Source organism: Lepidochelys olivacea (genome assembly GCF_965140295.1).
Source record: "Lepidochelys olivacea isolate rLepOli2 genome assembly, chromosome: 15".
NCBI classification, from domain to species: Eukaryota; Metazoa; Chordata; order Testudines; family Cheloniidae; genus Lepidochelys; species Lepidochelys olivacea.
In genome coordinates, this window is record NC_140425.1 from 23,336,701 (window position 1) to 23,349,629 (window position 12,929).

General features: G+C 42.9%; 1 protein-coding gene across 9 annotated transcripts in view; it reads left to right on the forward strand.

Annotated features, from left to right (window-relative positions):
• Positions 1-12,929, forward strand: part of RIMBP2 (RIMS binding protein 2) — a 285,737-nt gene that overhangs the window by 226,502 nt on the left and 46,306 nt on the right. For all 9 annotated transcript variants that reach the window (XM_084648843.1, XM_084648844.1, XM_084648839.1 and 6 more), the window contains 2 exons: positions 2,559-2,668; positions 5,554-6,366. In XM_084648843.1, the coding sequence (XP_084504969.1) occupies positions 2,559-2,668; positions 5,554-6,366 (923 nt within the window). The remainder of the gene's footprint in view (positions 1-2,558; positions 2,669-5,553; positions 6,367-12,929) is intronic.

Genomic DNA, 12,929 nt, shown 5'->3' on the forward strand with positions numbered 1-12,929 from the left:
TTTTTTCATGCTTTTTGTGTGTATATAATAAGATCTTCTACACTTTCCACAGTATGCATCCGATGAAGTGAGCTGCAGCTCACGAAAGCTTATGCTCAAATAAATTGGTTAGTCTCTAAGGTGCCATTAAATACAAATATTGGCATGAGGGTTTGTGGAAAATAAACAATAAATAGCATAAAGTAACTATGTGTGTATGCCCAAAACAGAGAGAGACAAACACATGCACACCAAAGCAGTTTGTTCGGACTGACTCTTGGGTTATGTCAGAGAGCAATTGCCTCTTTGAAGAGAACACACACACACACTGAGCTTTTTCAGGCTGGGAATAACTGTATTGCTGTGGCTACAGCCTTCAGCATATAGGCTTTCACTCTGGTTTTAATGCTTGAATTTGTTTTAAACAGATTTTCATTTTTGCCTTGTTCCCTTAAGACTGTCTGGGCAATCATTCCACCATCAGGCTGCCATGAATGTTAATAAGCTGTTTATGGGAAGGCAGCACTTCGAAACAGCGGACAAGAAGCTTTCTGTTTCCCTTTAGTTGTCACACTCTGCAACTTGGAGGGAGGGGGTTGTAAAATTCTATTCTCTGATATGGTGGTTATGTTTCCCATTTAAACACTAATTTATGCTGTGCTCTGCTGCTACAGTGTACAGTTCTCCTTCTAAAAGACTTTGTTTTGCAGCACCATCTTGTTTTCTCCATGAGCAATAAGGCTACCCTAACAAATTGATGGCTATTTAGGAGTTGGTAGCAATAGTGCTAAACACAGACATTCATGGTATCTGCAAGGATTGAGTTCAGCTCCTCCTGCTGCAAAAGCAGAGCAGGGCTGGAAGGGGGCGGGGGCGGGGATATGATTTTTGTCATTTTATGTATGTACACAGATGCATACTGGGGAGGGGAGGGCTTGAGGCCTGATGCAAAGCCCCCTTTGAAAGATATCTGTCGACTTCAGTAGGCTTTGTATTGGACCCTTAATGTTCCCTTAATCCTGAAGTTCTGATGGATGCAAAGGTATAAACTGTTTGGTGGCCTACTAAGAGCACAAGAATTTCAAGGAATTATTACAAGCATGATTGTCCATCATGGGTGTTCAGCATGATTTGCCAATTCATAATGTAGTGCAAATATCTGATAAATGCTTTATGTATGCCTTCTAAAAGCTTTTCTCTGAGTTTGAGTCAGACTTTGCTATAATTGATTGCTTTATGGAGAAGAGTAATTCATGAAAATTAGCAGATCCTGATAGAGATGATTTAGAAAAAGACCCATATAAGGTTTTGTATAGTTGTTTTAAAATTCAGTAAAGACATAGGCTGGGATATTCAAAGGCGCCTAAAAGGGTTAGTTAGGTAAATTATTTGGAAAGAGATAAACAGTGAGGAGGCAAAGATTACAGATGATAAAAAACTACTCAAGGTAGTTAAATCCAAAGCAGACTGTGAAGAGTTACAAAGGGATCTCACAAAACTGGGCAACATACTGGCAGATGAAATTCAGTGTTGATAAATGCAGAGTAATGCAAATTGGAAAACGTAATCCCAACTGTACATACAAAATGATGGGGTCTAAATTAGCTGTTACCACTCAAGAAAGAGATTGTGGAGAGTTCTCTGAAAACATCTGCTCGGTGTGCAGCGGCAGTCATAAAAGCTGACAGAATGTTAGGAACCATTAGGAAAGTAATAGATAAGAGAATAAATATCATAATGCCACTATATAAATCAATACTGTGTGCAGATCTGGTCACCTGATCTCAAAAAGAAGATATGTTAGAATTGGAAAAAGTACAGAGAAGGGCAACAAAAATGATAAGGGGGACGGGACAGCTTCCATAGGAGAAGAGATTAAAAAGACTGGGACTGGTCATCTTAGAAAAGAGACTAAGGGGAAATATGACAGAGGTCTATAAAGTCATGAGTGGGGTGGAGAAAGTGAATAAGGCAGAGTGTTATTTTCCCATTCACATAACACAAGAACCGGGGGTCACCTGATGAAATGAAATTAATAGGCAGCAGGTATAAAACAAACAAAATGGATCCCCATTGCTCTGGGTGTTCTTAGCTTCTGACTGCCAGATACTGAGGCTGGACAACAGGGGATGGATAGCTCGATAATTGCCCTGTTCTGTTTGTTACCTATCTGGCGTTGGCCATTGTCAGAAGACAGGATACTGGCTGAGGTGGACCATTGGTCTGACCCAGTGTGGCCGTTCTTATGTAAGCCCTATGGGGTAGGGACCCTCTTTTTCTTCTGTGTACACGTAGCACAGTGGGGTCCTACTCCATGGCTAAGGCTCCTAGGTGCCATAGTAATACAAATAATAAATAACAATAATAATGTAATGTAAAGAGGACTCCACTCCTCTAGGCTCCCTGCCAAAATATGTATTTCAAAAGGTGAGGCAAGAAGATGGGACTCTACAGCTACTCTCATGTGCAGTTTTTAGAACTACATTCTGCTGTATGATTATTATTCAGTGGTGTGTGGGTTGTAACTCACTCAAAACACTCATTGCCTGAATGAAGTTTCCATCTATGCTTCACTGCAGTTACAACCCGTTTGATGGACCAAATGAAAATCCAGAAGCAGAGCTCCCCCTTACAGCAGGAAAATACCTCTATGTGTATGGAGACATGGATGAAGATGGCTTCTATGAAGGTTTTGTTTATATATATCTTCTTATTAGTTTATGTTGATTTGAAACAATGTAACTCCCATACTGATTAATCTACGACCAAAATCAATTGATAAAGTCCCCCATCATCATCCCTTTAATTAAGAGAATTTACACACCAGCAAAGCAGCTCCTTCCACTTATAGCTAATTTATAAGACTCCGTGAACCATCAGCATTTCCTATTTGGCAAGATTTGTGCTGACAAGAAAGCTTAGTGAGATTTCAGTTTTTGCCTCAAAGATCCTTGACTCTCCTCAAGCTGTGAATGTTTGATTCCTCTAATCTATGTAGAAGTTCCTCTTGCTACACACTGATAAAAAGTCATCTTGGAATGAGGTGGCAAGTAGCCGTTTGATACGAATAGATTAACGACACTTGAATACTGTTTACTTTTCATTCCCTTTCATTCTGAAGTTGCTCCCTGCAACATCGACTTCATATCTTATCTTTTCCACAGATGGCTGCTCTTCACTTAGCTGATGTAGTCTTGAGTAGTGTGGCAGATATCAAACATCATTAGCACGCAATGACTTTTCTGAATTGACAACTTAAGCAATATGATAAAGGTTCTTGTGACCCAGTCTTGCAAAGCACTGGTGTGCATGCATAGCTTGGCTAAGATAAGTAGCCTCGTTGAGTATGTCTACACTGTAATTCCAGGTTTAGTAAAACTCAAGTTAGCAGACTCTGGGTTTGTTAACCTATGGCTTGAGCATCTACACTTATTTGTAACTCTAGTTAGAAATGGTTGAACCCTTAGTCCCGACCTGAGGCTCCAACATCTATACTGCGTTGTGTAGGCCTGAGTCCAACAACCCATATCCCAGACTTCCTTGTGCCCTCCCAAGATGTGGCTGCTCTAACCCTTTGTTTGTGGTGCAGTGTGGGAAAACTTGACTGCCCACCAACTCGACTGTCCAGAGGACAAAGAAAGTCAGCCCATAGGATTGTGGAATACTTTTGTTGGACTCCCAGCCTACAGCCTACGAGAACAGTGGGGCTGCATCTAAACTGCAAAGCAATAGGGTTTGAACCCTGAGTCCTGGCTTGACTCAGGCTCAGACCCATCACCCCTATGGGATCTGGGGTCTGAGCCCTGGGTTAGTGTGGTTTGTGTGTAGACAGAAGAGAGGTTAGGCTTGAGCCTTAGTTTGAACCCTGGGCTTACCTTGCGGTGTAGACATACTCATTGACTACAGTGGGATTGCATATCAGGAAAATTACATACGTGATTGTGTCCTGCAGAACTGGGGCCTTGGTTTCTTTTATTTTTGCTTCCCATGGGAAGGTATGTACGAGACAACACATGTTGATCCACTTTTTAACTTGCTTCCCTAATACCTACATTTAAGGCTGGGCATGTGTTTCGTGAACATTAACAATGATAAACCAGTTGATAAGTAATTTCATTATCTAAATATATCAACTTCATTTGTACCTCAAATAACTCAGTATTAGCTAGTGACAAAACAGATTATTTGGTGGCCTAAATGAAAACTATAGACTTTTGCTAATACACATTTTGAACTCAGAAAGACCCACCAATGTGCGGTATTTCACTAATGAAATCCAATTAGCAGTCGCTGAGACATGCTCGTATACAAATATGACTACACATGCAATCAGGGGTCCCCATTGAAATGAATCCTTGTGGTCAAGGCACTGGACTGGGACTCAGGAGACCTGGGTTCAATTTCTGGCTCTGCCACAGACTCCCTGGATGACTCAGGGTATGTCTCTTAGGCTCTCGGTGCCTTACTTACTCACCTCTAAAATAGGGACGATGATACAGTCTTTGTCTGTCTTGTCTATTTGGACTTTTAGCTCTTTTGGACAAGGATCGTCTCTTATTGTGTAATTCTACAATGCCTAGAGCTACGTGGCCCTGATCTCAGCTGAGGCCTCTCAGGGCTACTGAAAGACACACAATAATAAATTCAAAGCAACTTCACAATATGAGAGATCAAATAATCCTGTTCGTGTTGCTTGAATCCTGGGTTGTGTTGTATGCCTGAGATTCTCATGGACTTCAGTGAAAATGATTAGCACATGGTTTAATTGCGTAACAGTAATGGAGTCTTTGTAATATGAAGGACACTGCTATTGAACCTTTGATGGGAGGTGCGGAGAGGCTATCTGCTTTAGTGTGCAGATTCCAGGCTGAGTGTATTTGGGGAATGGATATTAGCAGTATTCTACTGAGTTTTATAACCACTTGGAACTCTCAGCTGGATCAGTAACTCAGCAGAACAAAACAGTTGTTTTTCTTAAAGAATAATGTCTGTAGCAAGAGAGCAAAGTAAGTGAGCAAAAAGCAAAAGAAGCATAAACAGAAAACGCCCTATCTTTGGAGTTCAACATAGTCGTTTGATTCCTGTCTGAGAAAGCAGACTTTCACAACCAGCTTCTTAAGGCACTTTTTCTGAGCCTCTCTGCCAGGGAAGGAGGACATCTGAGCTGCAGTTAACCCGTTGTTCACCAGGGACCTCTCTGTGCCTTGCAATGACCTGCAACGCAAAATATGGTTGCTTATACCTTTAAACGGGATTTTAATAGCAAAGCTTTGATTTAATTCATTTTCACCTAATAAAACTGATCTACAGTATTTCATATTATTTAATGTACTTCTTCAACCCAACACTACCAGAGGAGAGAGTCATCTAGAACAGCGCTACTCAAAGTGGTGGTCTGTGGACCAGTGCCGGTCCGTGAGCCATCGGCTGCCGGTCTGCGCACACATTGGAAAAAAAATTGCCGGTCCCCCACATCAGATAGCTTGAGAAGCACTGCTCTAGAAGACAGCTTGGCCAGTAGTGTGAGAGGAGTGTTCTTTTGCAAATGATATTTGGGTTGTTCTTTCTCACCAGGTGAACTTCTAGATGGACAAAGAGGACTGGTCCCTTCAAACTTTGTGGATTTCGTTCAAGATAATGAGTCCCGTTTGTCAAGCACCGTAGGCAGCGAGCAGGATCAGAATGTTATCAACCATTCGGGTCATGCTTTGGAAGGAGATAGTCTACTGGAGCTCAATCCGCCGAGTCACATAGAGTCCAGTGTAATCAACAATGGCACGGGAACTCTTGATATGAACATTGATGAAATTGGAGAAGACATTGTGCCTTATCCTAGAAAAATCACCCTTATTAAACAACTAGCCAAAAGTGTTATTGTGGGCTGGGAGCCACCAGTAGTGCCACCTGGATGGGGAACCATTAATAGCTACAATGTCCTGGTCGACAAAGAAATACGGATGAATGTGTCCTTTGGAAGCAGAACTAAAGCTCTTATAGAAAAACTTAACACTGCTACTTGCACATACCGAATATCAATTCAGAGCATTACGAGCAGGGGTACCTCAGATGAGCTACTGTGCACTTTGTTAGTTGGGAAGGATGTAATTGTAGCACCCTCTCATCTTAAGGTGGACAACATAACCCAGATTTCCGCTGAGCTGTCCTGGCTTCCTACCAATAGTAACTACAGTCACGTGATCTTTCTGAATGAAGAAGAGTTCGACATTGTCAAGTCTGCTAGCTACAAGTACCAGTTTTTTAATTTGAAGCCCAACATGGCCTACAAGGTGAAGGTCATGGCAAAGCCCCATCAGATGCCCTGGCAGCTTCCTCTGGAGCAACGGGAAAAAAAGGAAGCCTTTGTGGAATTTTCTACATTGCCAGCAGGTTTGATATTTTTTTTCCTGTCCCTTAACTTTGCAATACAATTGCTCTAGAAATGCCAGGTGCACCAAGACTAGTCCAAATAAAACTCCTTTAGTGTTGAAGTTCTGAATCCTCCTCATGCACAAAAATAGTAATGTAAAGCATTCCTTCCCACTGTTGTATATTAATTAATAGTACAGACCATGATCCTGCCTTTGGAGCTGCCCATGTAGATTCAGTTGCAGCAAGGCCGTAGTTCGCCCTTGTTGTTAGAACACTGTGTGTACCATCACATATTTCTCAGTCTCAACGCACTGAAAAGTCAGCAGGTTTTATTAATAATGATCTAAAGTTGGTCTGATTCCACTGAACTTAATGGGTTTTAACTAATCTGTGATTTTAGAAAATGAAAATCAGACATTTATTAAGTAAATACATTTTGCACATCTTAAGTAACAAACAAGAGCTGAGTGGCTTGCAACAAAGCTCCTGAACCTTGGCATCTCACAGTGATAATCGCTTTTCTAATGAGATTTCTATTATGTTACTAAAAATACTTCACTGCCAAGAGTGGTAAATTAGCATAATTGGAGTATGCCAAGTTGCATAATCCTGCAGTTATTTGTGCCATGACTTCTGTGAGGGATTGGAGGAGAAGTAAATACTAACTGATATTAAAGAGATCATCATTTTTAAAAAATGGATAACGTTTGAACTGTTTTCTGCACCTACAGCTCTGGTTCAGATTGGTACAAAGCTCCTAGTAATTGAAAAATACTTGTGATATTAGAATTACAGGGGTCTTGTCCATCAACATTTTCCTAACCCTAAGGCCTGTTTCTGCAACCCTTACATGAAGTAACAGTTGCTCACCTTAGTGGTTCCGCTAATTGAGCTTAACGGGCCCACAGTATTAAAATGTAGTAGACAATGTTTCATTTTATAGAAGCCTAGAAATTAGAGATGGAAAAATCCTTGTAGGGCATCTCTAGTTCATCCCTGTCCAGCTACTACACCATTGTCCACTCCTCTGTGTAGAGACTGAGGTGTTTCAGGAAGATACTCCTGCCAGATCATAAATTAGAGACAGCCAAGTTTATCATCATCATTGAGCCCATAAGTACTGTGTTCATTTATGCTGCACGTTCAGCGCCTGCACAGAACAACCTCCCTGGGTTTCTAAGTGATCGACCTATAGAAATGTGAATAGCTACCAATTTTAATGCCATTTTCTTTGCTTACAGTTAATAATATTTCTGTAGTGCTTTTCAGCCGTAGATCTGAAAGCACTTTACAAAGGTGGGTCAGTATCTTTATTCCCATAGGGAAAATTGAAGCACAGAGATGCTAACTGTTTTCCAAGATCATGCAGCTAGTCAGCAGAAGCACAGGGAGTAGAACTCAGCTCTCCTGATTCCCGTCTGGGGCCCTGTCCACAGGCACAACTTGAATTTTTAAAGCTAATAAATCTGACAGACTTTAAAAAGCCAGGGGTAGTTGGCTGTGTTATTCCATGTTGTGTTTGATTACCAACATTTGATCAACATTATCAAACTTGCCCCAGCAACTGAAGGAGACCAAGGAATGGTTCAGAAATGAAGCTGAAATTATGTAACGCAAAATGGTTTGTAAGGACAGTCACAGCATCAATTGTATGTGTGATGTGAGCAGCAGCACGATGCAGAGATCATTGCCAACAATATCTGAAAGAATTCAAACACCTCCCCAGTGAGGAACACCACTAACAAAGACAATAGCAACAATCCACCGGCACTGCAATGCAGTTGCTTTCCTTCGTTCATCTACCTACTAGAAGGAGCCATTTGCAAAGAGAGAACTCCTCATCTACTTAGACTTTCAGAAGACTGACTGCCTTAGATGCGGTTCAGAGGAGAGATGGACTACATGTGGCTCATGGTGAGTGAAATTTCAGTCAAATGGCATGTACTGTTCTATGACTTGATTGACTGCCTGTTGTGATAAGATTTCCGCAAAGTAACTGGAGTCGATTCTGTCTTTCCCCCTCGGTTTACGTATAAGGAGACATGCAGGATAATAGCGGTGCCGGGTAGGCTGCCAGTAGGATTGTAACTCAACGGTTTTGAAAGTGCATTGGTTTATAACTTTGCACAAAAATATCCTCAGCTCAGGCATGAATTGTGTTGTAAGAAATGCAGCTTTAAATCATTTTGGTAGCTTGTAAAGAGTAACATAAAAGACAGCTTGGACTCTTTGGCCACTTCCACAAACACTGGACTTGATTTTCCACCCCCCAACCTTCCTGCGGGGGGTGTATTATGCACACCCGTACGCCCACAGGGACAGCTGTGCTGGAGTGTGCATTTATTGCTGTGGGAGGGCAGGTGGCAGCGTTGCCTGTGCCTTGTGCAGGAGGGGAGGGGGACTGGCAGATGTAAACTCTACTGCACTGCCTTTTATATTGTGTGGTGCACAGCCTGGGGCGGGGAGGCTAACAGGAGGTGCAAGGTGGAGCTAGGGGCTGTTTGGGCAGGGCATGCAGCAGGGAGAATGAACAGTGTCCCCCCAGTACTCGGTGGACGGGGGACGACAACCCAGTCTTGCCCATCCTAGATGCTGCTCTTCACCTCTTTCCCTCTCTGACTGCTGGGGACTCCCTGCTGGCTCTCCCTGCTGCTGCCCTGCCCTGGCCCGGACACCTGGCCAGCTGCAGCCTCATGTCATTTAAACCCTCCCGAGCCCATGGGAGTGAGTGGCTCTGGGCAGGAGGAATAGAGGCTGCAGAGTCCAGCCCCAGTCCGTTCCATGCTGCTGTGCCATGGGCTTCTCCGGGGATGGAGCCAGCTGGGTCCTGTCACCTCCTTGGGAGTGAGCTGTCAGCTCCCCTTGCTGAGCCACTTTGTGCCCCAGACGGGTTGGTTATGCAACTCCCATGGAGAGGGCGGGTGCAGCAAAAAAAGCTGAGGAACCTCTGCTCTACAGGAGCCAGCAGAGGCTGCCCAGGTGATGCTCTGAATTAGTACATCTGGATGCTGTGGCCCCTGCCTGGCTGACTATCATAGTGAGTTACATACTATGGACCATATCATGGCATCATACTGGCATAGGATTTCAGCTTGTAAGTGTGTGGCATCATCCAACCCTTCTCTGCGCAGGTGTGTAAATTCCAATGACATTACTGGTGGTAACACAGACATACTTTCCCAAGGGGGAATTGTTACCTCTGTATGTGGTGCATTGCAAGCCCTATTAGCAGAGAAATAATTTCAGGTTCAACTCTGAATTGTTTTGCTTTGTGAGTTCAAGTCACTCTCTCAACATTATCTGTATTTCATATGCTGAACATAAACGGAAGAAAGTTCTGCTTAATAGTATAGGTCCAAATCCCGAAAGCCTTCCTTGGCTTTTACTTTGTCTTACTAAGGCAAATTTCTGTTGAAGTGTAGGAATTTGCCTGAGAGCTGATCTATCTTGAAAATTGACAGCGGCGTAGCTATTCCTCCGAATCCACACCCCTGAGAGACACAGCTATACTGACCTAAGCCCTGGTGTAGACAGCGCTAGGTCAACGGAAGAATTCTTCCATTGACCTAGCTACTGACTCTGAGGGAGGTGGATTAACTATAGCAACAGCAGAACCCCTCCCGTTGCTGCAGTGAGAGTCTATGCTACAGCAGTGCTGCAGGCGTGGTTCTGTAGCGATTTAAGTGTACACATACCCTAAGTAAGGATGGGGTCAGAATGAAGGATCTGAGGAGATTTAGCCCACAGATATCCCCATACCATTTTCTCTACAGCAGTAACTGAGTACAGTCCATTTCTTTAGCAATCTGAAGTGTTCCCATTATTTCTCTTTTCATCATAAAGACCAATGAAAGAAGAGAAGGTAGCTTGACCGTTCACCCACAAAACACAGCAAGGAAGAGGACTGTATACATTGAAGAGACCCACTTAGAGACAACTTCCCAGTCCCAAATGCTATACAAAGCTAGCCAAATAAGCATGCTGTGATGGTGCCTATGATTATGGTACTTTCAACAACCAAGGAGAGTAAATTGCAGCAAGGGGAAGAAACTTGGCATGTGACACGTAGGGCTGTGTGGAATAATTGTATCAAAATAGAAAATGTCAGAATGGAAGGTTTGTGCATTTTATCCTAATGTCCAGTTTTGCTTTAAAAAGCCCCAGATGTGTTTGAAATTATATGGACTGTATGTAGCTCACTGGACCTGATCCTGCATGGCATCAGTTGAAGTCATTGAATGGGAATCGGATAAGGCCAGTTAGTGGCTAGGGGGCCTCATCAGTATTTACCAACCCTTCCGCACCTGAGAGACATCCCTGGTGAAAATGATCACCAAATTTCACTGTACTCAGTGCTGATGACACTACGTGTCCGGCTCTAAGCCCGTGTAGCTCTTTGTCTCCCCTTAGTGGCTAGATCATGTAAAGTGGTTTCAGGCAGCTACTGCATAGGAGCTAACAGGCAGCAAAAACTCATGGTTTGAGATCCAGGTGCCCCAGGGTCAGTCGCAGCAGATGACCCAACCAGGGGCATTGTTGCAAATCCATGTCAGTTTCTGATTGTTTCACAGTGAAGTAAAATTGCCCATGATGAACAGCTAACAGTTTGGTTCTTGAATTTCAGCATTATAGATATTAAAACAAAGGGAGAGATCTCTGTGAAATAAGGGACAGAAATAGAAGTTAAAATTACAGCATGTTCCATGTTTTTCTCTTGCAGGTATTACCAGCAGTAAGCAACCATGTTTCCCTGCTTCTAAACCCCAGGTAAAAGGAGGAGAAAGCCAACATGGATGGAAAGAAAGTCAGATGTCTTAATAGGGCTGTTCTTACCATTTTATATGTACTGATTTACTCTGTGACCCTGGACTGTTCCCCCACCTAAACCACAACCTTATGATCTATAGTGTTAAGGAACGTATTTCAAAGATTATTTTAAAAGATGCTGAGAAAGTAATAAAGATAGTTTGTCTGAAGGGCACATTGTTATTGTGCTACTTTGAGGAAAGATACATATGTGTGAGTAGGTGTCCCAGGGTCTAGTGCTGCCATAGCGAATGTCAGTTTTAATAGACAGTGCAGAGTGAAGCACAGCATAAATGGCCACAAGCAGCTGTTAACTTTCATGCTGGCATTTTCCAAAGGGCTTCAAAGGTGCCTACTGGTGAATAGATGGTGTTACTTTCTTGGAAGGTTGGAAAGCCTCACGCTCTCCTGCCCTGATCAGTAGTGTGTACCCTCTCAAGGGAAAACCACTTGTACGGGATAATAGTGGTCCTTACAGCTGATCACAGATGATGCAACAAGAGACTTTCTGGAAACTAAAAAGGGGGAAAAAATGTGCTATGTGAATTCTTAGCAAGCTGAACAAGGCAACCAGCCACGTTCCAGAGCAGCAGAGGGCAACTGCCTTCAAATACAGGACCAAGAGAGGCTGCCCCTCACTGATTCCGGTCATAGCACAAAAAGTCATATGCTTGCATGGTTAATGCTTGAAAATACACATCCTCTTTATCTGGTCAACAGCTTTTTAAGTGACTCTTTAGTGCTGCAAAGGTTGGTCTTTAGTTCTTGGTCCAGCGGAGCACTTAAGCATGTGCTTAAATTTAAACACTGATTGGTCCTTTGCTCCCTCCCCTCCTTTAATTTAAACCTTTGGCGGATCTTTTGGAGCCTCTTGCTCTTCTTGCTCCACTTTAGCTGCCTGCCCCACCTTCCCTCCATGTCATCTAGTATAGGAACTTTGTTTTTAGCAAAAAGAAAAGGAATACTAGTGGCACCTTGGAGACTAACCAATACAGACTAACACGGCTGCTACTCTGAAACCTGTGTTTTTAGGATATCTGGTCTGACCAATCACCAATTTTAGGTTCAAGAAGGAGTTTTCCATTGGGGTCAAATTGGCAGCGGTCTGGTGGGTTTTTTCACCTGTCAGCTTCTAGGAGGCACAGTTAGATTAAATAGGAGTAGGATTTAGGCATTAGTCATTTGTGTTAATGTTTAGTTCATCGCAACTTGCAGCCACTGTCCAGTGCGGATGAAAGGCGAAAGGGCCAGTTCCCAGAACTAAAACACCTGGAATTTTGTTGGTGGACCTTGAGCCTGTGGGAGAGGAGAGACCTGAAATCTTCACAGACGAAGGTCCCTCTTTGGTACCCTCTGTCTCTCTAGCAGGGCAAAGGGTGAGAGGATTCAGAAAAGTAACCTTAATCATCAAGGTAGGCTCAGGAGAGTCTATCCTGAGTTATGGGTTATATGATGGGAGCCCTGTAACTCCTGCACTGGACTCAGTTAAATGCCTGGTATATGAGAGTTTGAGGAAATGAGGCAGCTAGCACTCCTTCTCAGTGTTATCTTAATAAACTTATGATCTGCTGCTTTAACCCATGCCTCACTCAACGGCATGTCCTGATCAGTAAACGCCTGCCACAAATATTTGTGTATCACCCATATGTATTTTATATCATTCCATTGTTTCTTCTCCTCTCACACCCTAGTGCCTTTGTTTAGTGGATTAAGCTCTTTGAAAGTGTTGATGTTACGTTAAAATAAATAAAAGTATGCTCATCATTGTCCCTTAA